Raw genomic sequence first — 16,715 nt, forward strand, 5'->3', positions numbered from 1 at the left:
CACACGTTCTAAAAAAGGTTCATTAACTGGACACACAAAAAATAGTCAGGTGCAGTTTCCCTCCTCGGTTGTGGGGGAGGACCTTATTCCTGGAGCCTGGAAAATGTCACGTGGATCCAACGGTCTTGGCTGGTGTCTGACCTGCTATTTTCTGAAAGCCCTTATTCAAAGGAAAACAGAATGAACTATCCTACTTTTTTATAAGAATGTGTATATTGTATTTGTTTACTTCTAAATGTATACTTATGTTTCATAAAAATTATATCTGCTGGAAGAGGAAACGTGGTAGAAAAAAACAACTGGCAAACCAAGTTGTTTTGGTTGAATGGATGAATGGATAAAGCAACTGTGGTACACGTACACAGTGGAGATTTATTCAGCCGTAAAGAAGGATGAAATCACGTCATTTGCAGGAAAATCGAAGGACCTCCAGACCATTATGTCAAGGGAAATAAGGCAAATTCAGATCAAGGGTTGTATATTTTCTCTCATATATGGAAGGTAGAGAGGAAAGAGGAAAAGCAAGGTGGGAAGGGGGAGATATCATAAAAATCAAAGGGAGATCAGTAGAACAGAGGAAAGAACAGAGGGGGTGGGATATGGGGAGGGAGGGGGAAGTCCCAGAAGTGATATTAGGAAAATTTTATTGTTACATTCTGCGCATGAACAGAAATGTGACCATGAATCCCACCACTATGTACAACTATGATGTACCAATAAACAATGTGGAGAAAATGATAAAGTACCTCTAACACTTTTTTAAAAAGTCACCCTAATACAGAATGTAAATGTATGACCCAGGAGTAGCAAGATTTCATTCTAACTGAAACAAGGTTTATGCAGGAATAAGTCCTCTCTCCAAGACCACTCACTCACCCTAGAGAGTGAAAAATGAATCATTTGTACATCTTTCTTTTTCTTTTTTCCTGGCTACAGCTAGCATTTCCATTAAAATGCTCCATGTCCATTCCACTGTACTTAAATTGGCTAATTTTTCAATTTTTCCCCAATGCCATTTACATATTTTTAAATTTATATTTAATCAACACATAATAATTGTACATATTTGTGCAGTATGCTATAATATTTCAACATGTGTATATGATATGCAATGATCAAACCAGAAGAGTTATCATTTTCTTCTCCCTAAACAATGTCTAAGGCTGGGGTTGTAGCTCAGTGGTAAACAAACCATTTGCCTAGCATGTGTGAAGCACTGGTTCAATCCTCAGCACCACATATAAACAAAATTAAGGTATTAAATTTATTTAAAAAAACAGTGTCTAGTGCTGTGTTAGTTTTCAGGTGCTGTGACAAAATACATGAGAAAAACAACTCAAAGGAGAAAAAGTTTACCATATTTCACTACATAACCATCACCACCACATAATTGTCACACCATTTTGCAATCCAAAAATTGGTTTACAACTCATCATCATGTAATTTGTTGCATGGTGTAATCCTGTTCATCAAGTCACTTAAGAGGTAAACACAGCAGCAATGTATCCACCACTGGCCTATGCATGCAGTTTCGTCTTCTCATGCTCTGCACACCATGAGCCTAGAATTCTCAGCACTGGGGCATTGTCTGTTTATTTCTGAAAGTAGACTTGCACGGTTTTAGAGTGCCACAGTGCTAACAGTAAACCCATCTTATATGAACAGTACTGGGGATAGCGGGTCAGAGAATAAGGAAACCAATGGCTGCAGTGCAGAATCCTCTACACAGATTGAATTTTGTAGGCTGTACTCTGCAACATTGAAGTAAATTTTCCTAAGTGTAGTATTTCAAATATAATGCACAAATCAATAACAACAAATGGGTTAGCTTTTTGTCAAACTACAAAAATGTTTGCTAAACTTTCACAAAGAAATGATGTAGCTCAGCAATTGAGAACTTGCCTAGCATGAGCACGGCCCTGGTTCCATCCCCAGTACACACATACACACACACAAACACACACAAAAAGATGTGCAAGGATTTGGACAATTTAATTTTAACATATATCCACAAGTATTCTGTGCATCCTAATCTTGCACCAAAGACAGTGCAGTAAAAAATTACTTTTAACTAATACTGGTATGATTTTTTAAAAGATTTATAATATGGCACAGTGGCACCTACCTGTTATCCCAGTGGCTCGGGAAGCAGGAGGATCTCGAATTCAAAGCCAGCCTCAGCAACTTAGAGAGGCCCTAAGCAACTCATCAAGACCCTCTCTCTAAATAATATATTAAAAAGGGCTGGGGATGTGGCTCAGAGGTTAAGTGCCCCTAGGTTCAATCCCCAGCCGGGAGGGGGGCGTGCTTTACATAATGATCGTACCCCATTGTTTAGCAAAAAAAGCTTGGCATAAATCTGTGGTGGTTATGTGATGGAATTCAGCATTTGGGGCTCACGGTTTCAGAGGTTTCAGTTCATGGTCGGCTGACCTCATGCTTCTGCGTCTGTGGTGAGGCACATCCTCGTGGTGGGAGGCCTTGGAGGAACAAAGGTGCTGCCCTCATGGTAACCAGGAGAGGATGAGGGTGGGGAAGAGGCCAGGGACACACCCCCAAGCAACCTACTTCCTCCATCTGGCCCTCACCTCCTAAAAGTCCATTCAGCCATGAATCCTCAATGGATTAATCCATCCATGAGGTTAGTGTTCTCCTGATCCAATCACGTCCCCAATGCCCACCTCTGGACATTGCTGCACTGGGGACTGATCTTCAACACAGGAGCCTATGGGGGCCATTCCAGATCCAAACCATAACAAGGACCTTCAGATTCCTCCTTTCAGGTTCTTTATAAAATAAACAATAAGTTCTAATAAACTGCAGTCACCCTACTGTGCTGTTGAACACTAGATCATTCCTCCTAACTGTATTCAGCCATTGTCCAACCTCCTCCCCCTCCTCCCCCTCCTCCCCCTCCTCCCCATCCTCCCCCTCCTCCCCCTCCTCCCCCTCCTCCCCCTCCTCCCCCTCCTCCCCCTCCTCCCCCTCCTCCCCCTCCTCCCGGCCTCAGCACACCATTCCACTCTCCCCTTCCATGAGATCAGCTTCCTTAGCTTCCACATAAGAGAGAGAGCTTGTGGCACTTTCTGCATCTTGCTTATTTCTCTTAACGTAAGTAATGACCTCCATTTTTATGATCAAATAATATTTCATTGTGTATGTGCACCACATTCTCTTTTTGCATTCACCCATTGTTGGACGTATCTTGGGTATTGTGAAATCTAGGTATTCTTTTTTGGGGGATGGGGGAGGGATTGAACTCAGGGGCTCTCAACCTCCAGAGCCACTGGGATTACAGGCGTGCGCCACCGCGCGGGGCCGAGACTTTTTTTTTTTTTTTTTTTTTTTTTTTGCGGTGCTGGGGATCGAACCCAGGGCCCTGTGCTTGCAAGGCAAGCACTCTACCAACTGAGCGATCTCCCCAACCCCCCCCCCCATTCTTTACCTGACAGTAACAGCGATGTGTGAGACTGGAGGGCGGGGGCGGAGGAAGGGCGGGTGAAGCGGGCACGCGCCCCAGTCTCCTCCTCCCGCCTCCCCGGCCTCCGCAACCCAGCGGGACCCTGAGGCAGCGCAACCGCCGGGAGCCCCAGAGCACGACGGCCGCACCCGCAAAAAAAAAAAAAAAAAAAAAAAAAGATTTTAATTAAAAAAGTGATGTGTGATTACTACAGAAAACCTTGACAAAAATGGGGGGGGAAATCACCCATCATTTTGCCATGCATGTATTCCTTGATGCTTTATTTTAGAACATTTTGCTTATTGAAGCTAGAACATTGGTTTTAATTCAGAGAACATGGAAACCTTTCAAGTCAGACATCCACCCTCCAAGAGCACACAATTAACACAAGCGGTAGCAACTGGGTGCAGGGCCACCATATGCAATTGAAAGAAGTTGTGGGTAGGACTCAGGATTCCTAGATTCCGTTTCCCTTTGTCCCCAACCTGCTCCATGAACCTGAGCAAGTACCTTGCCGATCTATCTTCAGTCTCCTTGAATAGGAGTGGGAAGATGGAGAGGAAATGGTTCTCAACTGTGACTTGGTGTTAGAATCACCTGTACATAGTTTAAATGTATCCATGCCCAGATGGACAGCATTTAACCACCCGGCCTTAGGGATGGGGCAGCCCAATGATTTTAAAGCCCCCTAAGTGATTCCAATGGCAGGGAGCCATGGTTGAGAACCTCCTCACACAACTGGGGCTCTGAGCCAATTGTTGCTGGGCAGGGAATGTGGGGGTGTGGGGGGTGGCATCTGCAGCTTCTGCCCAGGGGAACACACTTTGAGAATCTGCCTTGGATGTCAGTGCACTCTCTCTTCCTGCGGTGACATCCTACAAGTGTGAGTCTCCAGTTGTTGCAGACGGGACCATCTTTCTGCGTAAGCACACAGTTTTAATACTGATGTGGTTCTGTGGTTACTGCACAGAGGGCAGAATCAACCACGCACCCGAAACTGGCATCAAAAGGTTCAGCACATGATGGGATTTTTCGGAGGAGACCAGGGCAGGTGCGAGCCAGCAGAGGCGGCTTGAACAAAATCAGAGTGGATTGGGCTTTTTAGTGGCTGCCGGCAGGGGCGAATGGGACGAGGGGGTTGCATGACTTGAACTTCCCACCGGCTCCAGGGGAGGCGCTATCGAGCTCCCTGTTTCCCAGAGAGGAGGCGCCTGCAGGGTGCAGGGGAGGGGAGGGCGGTCTAAAAACCTTCAATAGTCAAACCTCCAAAAGAGTCAGCCTCCTTATTACACAGGGTTTGTTTTTAAAATACTAGTTCAACATGATGGCATAATGTAAGCAGCCCAAGATACAGGCAGCTGCACTTGTGTGGACCCCCATGGGTACTGAGTGCCGTCCTAAGTCTGAGGTGCTCGGGACCTCTAGTCCTACCAGGGAGGCTGCTGCTGGCCTCCGCCTGGGTTCAGACGTGGAAACCGAGGCCCACAAGTGCGGTGACTGGCCTCAGATTACACAGGCAGCAAGTGGGGAGGTAGGATTGAACTCTGACGGAGCTTCTCAACCATGGAGGGATTCTTTCTCAGTTTTATCCACCTGGAGATTTCCTTCCTTCCTTCCTTCCTTCCTTCCTTCCTTCCTTCCTTCCTTCCTTCCTTCCTTCCTTCCTCCCTCCCTCCCTCCCTTCCTTCCCTTTCCTTCTTTCTTTTTCTTTTCTTTCTTTCTTTCTTACTCTCTCTTTCTTTCTTTCCTTTCTTTCCTGAAATGGCCAGGCACAAATGGTAATGAGCATCCACATGACCCGTACCTTGTTAGAATGCAGATTCAGATGCAGTAGGTCTGGGACGGAGCTGACAGTCTGCTGTTTAACCAGCTCCCACGGGATGCTTATTGCAGACAGGTACCCCACATACTTTATTATTTTCAGTTAATAACGTATTTTGAAATTTTTCCTACCAACAAACTCATTTTATCTACCTACCCATCTAGCCGTCCTGTTTTTAAGGTAAGAGCACAGTCCTAATCCACAGTCAGATTCCCTCAGAGTCAAAACATCCTGGCTGTGGAATTTTGAACAAGTAATTAACTTCTCTGTGCCTCGGTTTACTCACAGGTTAAATGGGAATCATAAGATTCGTACTCAACTCAGAAGGATGTGAGGATTAGAGGGGTTAATTCAAGCAAAACTCTTAGAATTGTGCTTTATAAGTGCTAAATCAATGTGCACTGCAAAGATGTTGTAAGGATTAACAATCTGAGTTAATTCAGATTAAATGTTTAGAATGACCCCCTATAAAACAGAGTATAGGAGCACAATCATGTAGGTGGTGGCTTTTCACTACCTCTGTAGTTCGGATCCATCTCCTCCCCAGGAACCTCCCTCTGCCTGTGTAACCAGGTTGACAATCCATACCCTGTCTTCACAGGACCCTTGCTACATACCAGGGGCTGTGAGATGTCCTTCATGTGCCTTCCAGCCACCTTCCAGGTAGACACTGTTATCCCCATTTTACAGATCAGGAAGCTGAGGCCCTAAAAAGTGGAATGACTCGCCCGAGGCCACATGGCTGGAAAATCATGCAGCGAGGATACAGCTGGGCTCTGAACCCTAGGCTCCATAACCTCATATAACTTGCATTTACTCTTTATTCATTAAGTTCTAATATGAATATGCATATGGGCTTGCAGAGGTTGTTTGGGGTGTTATTTTTACCAAAATAGGGGATGCTTTGTATTTTTTTCTTTTGAATCAGAGTCTTGCTAAGTTGCTGAGGCTAGCCTCGAACTCACAGTCCTCCTGCCTCAGCCTCCCAAGGGTCTGGGATTACAGGCCAGCGCTACTGTGCGCCGGCCAGTGGGAATCATAGTGTGCACGACTTTTCTTGCACATCCCCATGCTCACTCAAAGGATCCAGTGGAAACTCTCTAGTCCATCTCTCTGTGGCTGCGGAAGATCCCAGTGTGGTTGGACCACTGTGATCGGCCACTCGCCTATCATGGGGCATTGGAAGCCCTTCCTTCTTATTTTATTTCTTCAGAGTAACAGGAATGGGAGTATTTAGAAGGGTAGGGAAAGGGAGAGGGAGGGAGGGGACATTCCCCAGGGCTTGCTCTTTTAAGAGTGCAGTTGCCTTCTGTGTAGCGAGAATCCTGAGTCTACGCTCCCTGCGTCCTTACGGCTCTCAGGTGCTGAATATCACTGACTGAGTATACCGCCATTTCCTGGCCTGCCTGGAACATTTTGACACATCTTCATGTTTTAGTGAATTCGGAGACTTTTTTTTTTTTTTTTTTTTAAGGCAGAAGTGATTCCATGTTATCTTGGGGCACAGGGGTCCCAGAGGAGGAGACCTCGAGCTCAGGAGGAAACACATTTCCCACGAATGCTGTAAGAGCGGCAGGCTGGGGCAGCAGCCCTTTGTGACCTCAGAACCAAGGGAACAAAGAATGAGTAAGGTCCTCTTCCCTGATCCGCCTGGCTCCTGAGATCGTACCTGTCTCCATCCGCCCCCACCCGGAGCCAACAAGAAATAAGGAGAGGTGGGTTTGAATCTCAGCTCTGCCCAGCACCCAGGGAATATGCTTGGGCAGGTGGTTCTGGGGTCCCCAAGACCACCCTCGGGCTCAGCGAGTCACTAGAAGGACTCAGAACTCAGGAAAGCCACTGGGTTAAGGTTTATTATAGCAAAGCAAAGCTGCACACCTGGCACGGCCCGGGAGAGCCCAGGCACCAGCTCCGGCTGCCCTCTCCAGTGGAGTAGAGTGGACAGTGTTGCTTCTCAGCAGCGACATGTGACAACATGCAAGAAGGACAGGGAAGCCCGCCCGTGCCATGGAGTCCACGGTTTTCATTGGGGGCGGTCATCTAAGCATGGAGCCCTGCACAGCTGACCTCAGTTACTGTCTCCAGTCCCTCCAGACTGACAGCACGTGGTCCCAAGAACCAAAACAGGTGCTCAGCAAAAACTGCCCTAACATAAGCTACCCGGTGTGGCCCGAGGTCCCAGGCAAACACTCTTATCAGGCAGGACAGGCCAAGAGCTCAGCTCCCAGTGGCCAGACCCTTTTCTTGGAACATGCAGGACTTGGGCAGCGCAGTCTGCTGAGTTAACCCTTCACAGCACAAGGGACGTTTCTGAAGCTGTGAAGAAGCCCTGGGTGCCAGACGGGAGTGGAGGGCTACTTCCTGGAGACTAAGGAGGTCTCTTCTATTTGGAAATCTGCAAGGTGGAGCAGAGATGGTGAGAGAGGTCAGGAGAAGGTCGGAGGGTTGGGACAGGGGAGCCCTGCCTTAGGGGCTCCAGGAAAAGGACCTGCTATGGCATTTTCCAATAAACCTGGCTTACAGCCAGCTGGGTGGATCTCTGTGTCCCTTAGTTCTACAACAGCTGACTTGGGTGAGAACGGAAACAGTGCGGGGAGGGTCGGGCCCTCAGTGATGGTACCAGGTCAGGGTCAAGAGCTGTCTCCAGGTGCCATGGTTCTGCCTGTAATCCCAGCAACTCAGGAGGCTGAGGCAGGAGGATCCAAAATTTGAGGTTAGCCCCATGTCAAAATAAAAAAATAAAAAGGACTGGGGATGTAACTCAGCAGTAGAGTGCTTTTCTAGCATGTGCAAGACCCTGGGTTCAACCACAATACTGCAAAAGAGAGAGGGAGGGAGGGAGGGCTGTGTGGCTTTCACTTATATCCTCATATCTCCCCCCACCCTCCAACACACATGCACGCAGTAACAGGCAGGTACACACACTCATGGACAGACACACGCAGCCACAGACCCCTCCACTCACAAACACACTCACAAAAGCAGGCATTCGTACAAATGTGCACTATGTATGCATACAAGCACACCCCAGCCTGCACACTGGAACACACACACACACACACACTCACACTCCTGCATCCACTGATGTATGCAAACACACACAGCCACTCAGAAGCACACTGCCGACTCACACACAGGACATTAATCCTCACACACCCCTCTGACAGCCCCGTGACTTGAGCAAATCTGTCCCCCACTGAGTTTCAGTTTGTCCCTCCCGCATTGGACAGAACCTTCTCCGCCCTCCCTCCCTGGCATCCCCAGTGTGGGCATCCAAAGGTGGGAGGAGGCCCTGGGTAACCCGCGTGGTCACAAAGTGTTCCGTATTGTTGTGGAGTCAAACGGGGTGTCACACGGTGCCCCGTAGGTTTCCCTGTAGGAAGGCCCACTTTCTCAGTGGCCTGGCCTTCAGAAGCCTCGCTTTGGAGTTTCAAGGCTCTGAACCAAGCGCCAGCGCCCGTGTGGCTTTAGCCAGCGGTCCTGGAGCTCCACCTGGTGGCTCAGTGGGGCGCTGCAGCTCCTGTAGGTTGACGTCGCCTTCGACTACCTGACGTGGGGCGGGGCGTCCTACGTAAGGGGCGGAGCCTGCTCTGAGCCTCTGGGACCTGGGTGGGCACCAGACTTCAGAGAACCAGAAGAGGAGCGGTTGTGGTTTTCTGTCACTGATCCTGACTTCTCCCTTCTTCTAGGACCTGGTCGCATCTCCAGGAGTCGGGCGCTCGTGTCAGCCGCGGCCGGGATGAAACCTTGGGTCCCGGGCAGGGGTCACGCTCCCCGAGCGCCTGCATTCCCACCCCACTCGGGTCCCCCCTGCACGCTCATTTCACGGCTGCCTCGCCTTCCCAAATCCCACCCACCGAGAAACCCAACCAGGTAGAGATGCCTCTCCTATACCCAGCACCGAGCCTGGCACCGGAGCACGGGAGGGGCCTGTAATGGCACGTTTTTAAAACGCTATGTCATAAAAGTGAAAATTATGTCATTTGCAGGAACATGAATGGAACTAGAGACCATGATGTTAAGCATAGTAAGTCACACTCTGGTTTCGAATCCTATGATTTCCCTCGTAGGTGGAAGATAGGAAAAGGGGCGGAGCTCATGAAAATCAAGGGAACCATAGAGGAAAGGGACCAGAGGCGGAGGTGGGGAGGGAGGAGGAGAAGGGATGGGGAGCGGCTCTGGCACACTGGGTACTAGGTGCCTGTACGAATCTGTCAGTGTGTACACAACGCACCAGTGAAAGGCAGGGGGAAGATTTAAAAATCATGCACATGGTATGTCAAACCCTCACCATGTGAACCACCAAATGAACCAACAACTCATACAGGAAGTATTAGTGTGTTTAAAAATATATACAATAAACCGCTATGTTAACCCTGTACTGTTCCTTCCCCCATCCTCGGTCCCCGCCCTCCCCCAGCTGCTTCGGGTCTTTGCTCAGGTCGCCTCCTCCTGCTCCCCAGAACACCCAGGCCACCCATGGACCCTGAGCACACGCGTGCTCCCCTGCCCTCCTCGGTCAAGTTGCCTCTGCTGCCCCGCAGGCCTCGCTCTCTGGTGCAGGATCTTGTCCTCATCTACAAGTTTGTCACCCATGCCTAGAAGAGTCGGTTTCCTGCACCCAGGGCAGGGCCTGGAGCCCGGGGCCTGGCCACCCCGTGGGCTATGCCGACCTCCTCCCTGGACACCGTCTGCGGTCCGTCCCCGCGCAGGAGGCGCCTGCTGCGGCCGACCGGGCTGCTTGCCTGGCGCTACCCTTCCCTGCCGGCCCCAGGGTCTTGGCCGCTGCTCCTTCAGCTCACCCGCTCCTCACTCCAGGGCCGTGCCGTTCTAGAACGTTCCTCACCAGGCGCATCTGTGGCCTGATTCTCCCAGCCGCGTGGTTCTTTCTGTCCGTCAGTCTTTCAACAAACGTGAACAGGACAGGGCAGACCCCATCCCACCAGGGGAGCTGAACCTGAGGCTCTGCTGCCCCTCCCCTCCGCACCCACCTGCCCCCGCAGCCACCCGGCAGCCACCACCTTTGCCAGCGGCCGCTGCTGTGTGTGGAGGAGGCGCTGAGGCTGGAAAGCAGGAGGAAGGGGTGCTGTCCAGAGGCTGCTCCCACGTGGTGGCGGCAGCGCCACACCCACAGCCACAGAGGTGGACCAAGAGCTCCTGGGATTCTCCTCAAGCAGATGGGCTCAGTGTACAACCTGGGCAGCTTGGCAGCCTGTCCCACGAGGCTCCTCTAGTCCCTGGGTGGCAGCGACTCTCCAGTTACTACTCTCTGGGCAACCTGCCCTTACCCTTTTGTGCTTTCTGACAGCAGGACCTTGTCACCAATTCCTTCCATTAGACTCCCTGACAAACATCCCTGGAGTGCTCTTGAGACGCAAGTCGGGGTGCAGGGGGCAGCCAGAACTCTGAAGGTCAGTGAGGATGTGCAGAAAAGGCTGCACGGTTAATAGGGGGCTCAGGGGAGCCCTCCTGGGGAGTGTGGCATTTGAGGAAAGTCTGTATGGAGTGAGGGAAGGAACCTTGTGAGTATCCTGGGGAAGGGCTCTCCAGGTAGTAGGAGCAGCCAGTGCAAAGGCCTGAGGCTGGAATATGTCTGGGGTTCCCTGAGACCTGGGAGGATGGGGGCTGAAGCTGAGAGATAGATGGAGAGGGTGCTGGGAAGTGAGGCAGAGAGGTAGGATGGGGGCAGAAGTGTGTGGACAGTCATTCTAGAGAACTTTGTGTGGTGATGAAATGGCCTGGATCTGTACTAGGCAATATGGTAACCACTGGCCACATGTGGCTTTTGAGTACTTGAAACTTGACTAGTGTGACTGAGGACATGGACATTTAATTTTTTTTTTTTTTCAATGCTGGGGATTTGAACCCAGGACCTTGTGCTTACAAGGCAACCACTCTACCAACCGAGCTATATCCCCAGCCCCGGACGTTTAATTTTACCTAATTACATTGAAACTGAAATCTCTCCATGTGGGTGGGTAGTGGTTACCTCATTGGACAGAACAGGTCAAGACTATTATAGGGAACTTTGTTTTGGTATTTAGTGACATGAAGCCACTAGAGGATTTGGAGAGGATAGTCCTTTATAAGTCATTCACAGTCTAAAGGCTAGCCCAAATGCAAGCGCAGGAAAGACTGGATCTTTTGATGGAAAAATATTAAGAGCATCCAGGGAGAAGAATGGAGAGCGGCCATCTTCGGAGAGAAGGCTCACAGCGCGCCCTCTGGTGGCGACTGGAGAAGTCACTTTGCCTCTCCCGAATGAACATAACCATCTGGGTGACCCCAGGCCAGCGTGAGCTCAGATGCCCAATGGTGGCCTTGGTAGCCCTGAGATTGCTGCAAGGGTCTCACTGCCTTTTTTTTTTAACCCAAAGAGGATTTAGAAGGTGTCCGTAGGACCCAGTCCTCAATTCAGCCATTGGGATAGTGGTTTCAAACTCGGAGTTGTCAGAGCCATTGAAAAGAGGGAGGTCTTGACTCCAAGACCAGCACAGCCACCAGCAAGGTCACAAAAGAGAAAAATGACAGAATGCAGATGTGAAGGGAACAGACTACCCATCCTGTCCTAGGAGGGGGACAGGCTGGGGGATTCTCTGCCCTCAGCCCCAGATCTGGAAAAGGGAAGCAGAGGGGTTGGCAGGAGATGCCCGCCGTGGGAGGGAAGGCATTTGGAGGGGGCTTCTTGGGCCACTCCACCCGGCCCCACCCACACCTCATCCTCAAGATCCGGACTGGTTACTTGCCTCTCGGGGCCTCAGTGTATGGCCTGAAAATCACGTCCTCTTAGCGACGTCAGAAGGATGGAAGGGGCTGTGACTTGCTCCTGCTGGGGACCCGGTCAACAGGCTCTTGCCCCTACCACCGCCACCCCCGCCCCACCCCAGCTCTCAGCAAGTCCAGTAGAGGTCACATCAGTGGGGCCGATCTTTTCCAGTCTACACCGCATGTGGTCGTGCCTGCAGTGGGAGAGGGTGTGGAGACCCTCGCAAATTCCCTGTGTTGTGACCTCGCCCATCCCAGCTGCTTTCTGTCCCTTGCTTCTCACAACTTGCTTCCTCCTGACTGGGGCTTGGGGGAGCAAGTGGGTTGTCCAGCCAGGCTCTGGATCACTGGGACTTGAGTCGAGCCGCACTGCCTGGGTTCAGATTCCAGCGCGTGTGACGCTTGGCAAATCATCTGCGTCCACGAGCCTCAGCTTCCCCATTTGTGAAGCGTGCACCGCAAGCGCTCCTGAACTCGCATCAGACAACCTGGGCGCTTCAGGCAGTGCCTGGGGGTTCCTGGTGGTGAGAGCTATGCCCATATTGTTATTGTTGTGACTAGAATTAAATCCGAGCCGCTCGCTTCAGAATTGAATCATTATCCCCCTCGCTCCCCTGAGCATTCAGGACACCCCTCAGGAGACCCTCTGGTGTTGGGCGCCCACAGAGGGTGAACAGAGGGACTTCATCACATTAAGTCATGGTTGCAAGCCTCATGGGACAGTGGGGACAGCTGGTGGGATGCCCCAGAGAAGCCACAGGCCAGTAGGAAAGGGCCCCAGACTAAGGACCACCCAGAGGAGCCAGAAATCTGGATTTTATATGAATTACCCTAAATAGAACATGTTGGTAGGTTATTATGGTTTATGGTAAACACCACAGTCTGAGTGACAAGTCGGCCTGTGGTTATTGGCAGGTGACCTTGGCCTTGAGTTGGTTCATTTGCATGTGGTGAACTTGGCTGGTGTGCAGCAGATGTGCAGCTTCCTCTTCCTCCTCCTTGTCCAGGATCCTCTAAATGCTCTTCCCCCTCCCTCCTCCCTCCCATCTCTCCTTCTCCCACTCTCTGGCTTTCTTTTCTGGAACCATCTCCTCCTCACAGGGACTTTGGCCCTTTGGTATTGAGCCTCCCCCAGAGACCCTAGGCCCAGTCAGATGAGGGCGGGGGCCACAGTGGCTCCGAGCCACTTTCCAGAAACCAGGGAGGCTCACTGCCTCTGGTGGCATCCATGGGCCTGGTGTCCACCGACCCACCCCCAGCCACCCAAGCCACGCCCCCTTCGCGGGTCCTGAGACTTCGTGTCATCCCCGCCAGCTGTAGCCTCTGGTGCCTTCACTTTTCCTTCTCTGCCACCAGTCCACAAGGGACTAGTAGGGAAAGGGGAACACCTGCCCTAAGGGATCCCTGCGTAGCGGGGCACACAGCACGCGGTTAAGCGAGGAGGGAGGGGCGCAGGAAGGAGAGGGAGAGACAAAGGAGCCAGCAGAGTCTACACACCGGCGCCCTGCAAAGTCCACTCGCTGCCCTGAAGTCCGTGGGTCCCACTAGCAGCATTGGGGAGCAGCCCCACCCAGGATGCACCTTCTTCCCATAAGCCGACTTAGGGCCAGCAGGCTGCTGTCCCTTGACCTCGTCCGCGAGCGCCTTCTTGCGTTTGGTCACATCCTTCTGGGTCAAAGCCCCGCAACCAGCTTTCTTCTCAGAAGTGACGGCTGCGGCCTTGGTCGCCTCTGCGGGTTAAGCGAGTCCCCCTTCCCACGGGTTTCCTTTGCCTCCTGTACCTCCTCAGCCACGTCCAGCAGCACCAGCTCCAGGAGGCCGCCCGCTTCTTTGCTGTCATCGCCCCAGCCCCCAGGAGGCCACGCGGGACCTTCTTCTCCTTAGGGCGGTTCTCTGACTCAGCCAAGGTAGAAATGCATTCCAGAAGGTTCCAGCCCCCCTGGGCCTTCCTCCAAGATTTCACGATTTCACGTTGGTTCCAGATGTGTCCTTGGACATGAATGACAATTTTGGAAAGGGCATCTTTTTTTGTCTTTCTTGTCAGTACAGCCCAGAAACTCTGATCACAGAAGCCATTTTTAACATCTCCCAGGCGAAGGGTCAGGGGGTCTGTGTGCGCCACAGTGGCCAGGAACTCAGGATCATCTACTTCCTCTTTTTCTCAGTTCCAATCCAGCTCCCCAAAATGTCCTGTCCACAGTTCCTCCTCTGGCATATCTCTCACAGCTAGTAGTGCCACTAACTCAGGGACACCACATCTACCTTCCTTGATGTTCAAGCAGGTCGACTGCACCCCGAGGGGCTCTTTCTCTTTCTCTTCCCTCTTGGCTTTGTCCCCTTTTGGCTTTGTCAGAGCCAGGAACTTGCCGGTTCCATCTTCATCCTGAGCCCTGAAGGCCTGCTTCCTGCTTAGCTCCTTGGCACTGGCGCTCCGGACTCTGGTCCCCCACTCAGGTCCTCCTCTAGCACCGCAGGCTTCCTCTGAGTCCTCAGAGCTACTCCTCCCAGACCTCCATCCCAGCTTCTCTTCTTGCCCTTTTGGGTCAATCTTTTGCCTCTGCCTCTGTTCCTGCCATCCCAACTGACCCTCCGAGCACTCCTGACTGCCCCTCCATGGGACTGAGCCTTCCTGGCCTTCTGTCCTGACCCCTGGCCCTGGGTTTCCCCAGATCAAAGGTTGGGCCTGTCCTTGAAGTCTCCACAAACTCCACCAGGGTGGCCTTGGCTTCCTCCTCCTCCCTCTGGGCACTCACTTTCCTCAGCCTGAACCTGCCCAGGACAGGAAGGTGGCTTCAGGAGGGCTCAGGTCCTCCAGGATGCCGGTGACCAGCAGGGTGCTGAGCTCCCGTCCTGCAAAAGGAACTTGGCCATAGCCTGATGGTTCCCTGCTGATCCTGGGGCAGGAGGGAAGGGGAGCAGGGCTGGGCTGTGGTGCCCTGTGCCAATAGGTCTCTGCAAAGCCACTCTCCGGGGTTGTAGCTCAGGTTCAAGTGAACGTCAGAAGGTTCAGGGCCCCCACTGCCTGATGGTGGGCTGGACGCCGAAGTCTTCTTTCAGACCCGCTGCCCAGGGCAGTCGAGGATCCGCAGGGGCATCGGTGACTGCTCTCCCGGCTTGCCCAATTGCTCCCTCCCTTGAGGCCAGGTGCAGTGGGGCGGCGCCCAGGACACAAGGTAGGCGTGGAGGACGGGAGCCGCCTCTCACCGGGAGCCTAGATGGTGTCTGAGCACCCGCAGGTCTGGACTCCGCAGGTTCGCAGCACCGCTGCTGCTCAAGGCTGCGCCTGCGCAACGGGACCCCCGCGCCCCGCTCCCCACCCCGCAAGCTTTCTTCCCCTGGTGGCTGGACCCTGTCTCCATAGCAACGCTTCAGGCTGCAGCTGGGTGGGGTCTGCCTGGCGGCGGTGGGAGCAGCCAGTCTTCAAGGGCCATAGTGGAAGGAGGATGGGGGCGCTGGAAGCACCAGCTTCACTATCAAAGAAAAACAAGGCCCAATTCCCTGGAGGAGACCCGGCCTCATTCAGATAGAGGCCTCCTTAGGGAGGAGTATAAAGGCCACCGTCAAGGTGTAATTCCCCTTCCAGGGGACAGGTGGAACTCTAAATCAAGTGGCACTGGCCTCATCCAGTGCGACCAGGACTCGCTGGGGACGCGAGCCGCAGGCACAGTGTCAGCATCCAGTAAGGAGCCCAGGCCTCCAGGAGATGCAGGCGCCATTGGGGGCGCACGGGCCTCGCCTGCCGGGCACCAGCAGGACCGGCCTCACTCTCATGTATGTCCCTGTGTTCTTAACCAGGCACGCACGTTTAAGCCGTGTGTGTGGTTTGAAGGCGTGACATCAGTGAGATACAGCCTGGACTAAGTTCATGAGTTGGACCGAGGTCGTGGCTCACTGACAGAGCGCCTGCCTAGCACTGGGCTCGATCCTTAGCACCACATAAGAATAAAAAATAAAGGCACTGTGTCCATCTACAACTAAAAAAATTTTCAAAAAAAAAAAAAAAAAGAATTCATGAGTCGATATGTGAAATGTCAGTTACTCCCACTGGGCATTTGTCCCACTGTCCTCCAGCATCCCCTGGAGCTGTCCCACCCTCCATGGGGCCCAGCAGTCCCACCCTTAGGTTTATATCCCATCCCTGCGGTTTCCCCTGCTGAAACTCTGGAACATTCTGGAATTGTTCATGGCCTGACTGTTCCTCTATGAAATGGCAACTACCATTGTCCCTGCCTCAAAGGGCTCTCATGGGATGAAAGAAGACAACTCCACAGGAGCCGTTGGAAGAGCCCACTATCTGATGCTCCATGGAAGGAGACTAGAGAAGTATTTATTGAGAACTAACCATTATATAGGCATTTGTAAAATAATAAATAAACAGAACAAAGAGCGCGGGTTCCCCCTCCCCCAGTCAGTATTTTTTTGTTTCTTTGACTTTTACAGAGGAAGAGATTTAATTGCAAGGTTGCCATGGCAACCAGGCCATGCCAAACCACTTACCTACCCATTCCTCTTATTTTCCCTGCTTCCCTCCCCCCCCCCTCCTTTCACCTTTCTGATCCTGAAATGGACATTCCTCTTCTCTGAAGAGCAGTGTTGTCCAACAGAAGTGCCAGGCCAGCCCCGGATGCGGACTCCATGCCTCATATCAAATGAGGGCTACAATATGTA

At 51.9% G+C, this 16,715-nt stretch overlaps 1 protein-coding gene across 1 annotated transcript; it reads right to left on the reverse strand.

Annotated features, from left to right (window-relative positions):
* Window positions 1–13,720: 13,720 nt before the first annotated feature.
* Window positions 13,721–15,406, reverse strand: Pnma8b (PNMA family member 8B). Its single transcript, XM_053743307.1, is given in 7 exon segments — window positions 13,721–13,899; window positions 13,902–14,012; window positions 14,015–14,148; window positions 14,150–14,567; window positions 14,570–14,702; window positions 14,821–14,941; window positions 15,252–15,406. Coding segments are annotated over 7 exon segments (1,251 nt in total).
* Window positions 15,407–16,715: the final 1,309 nt, after the last annotated feature.

The sequence above is a fragment of the Sciurus carolinensis genome, chromosome 16, assembly GCF_902686445.1.
Source record: "Sciurus carolinensis chromosome 16, mSciCar1.2, whole genome shotgun sequence".
Classification (NCBI taxonomy): Eukaryota; Metazoa; Chordata; class Mammalia; order Rodentia; family Sciuridae; genus Sciurus; species Sciurus carolinensis.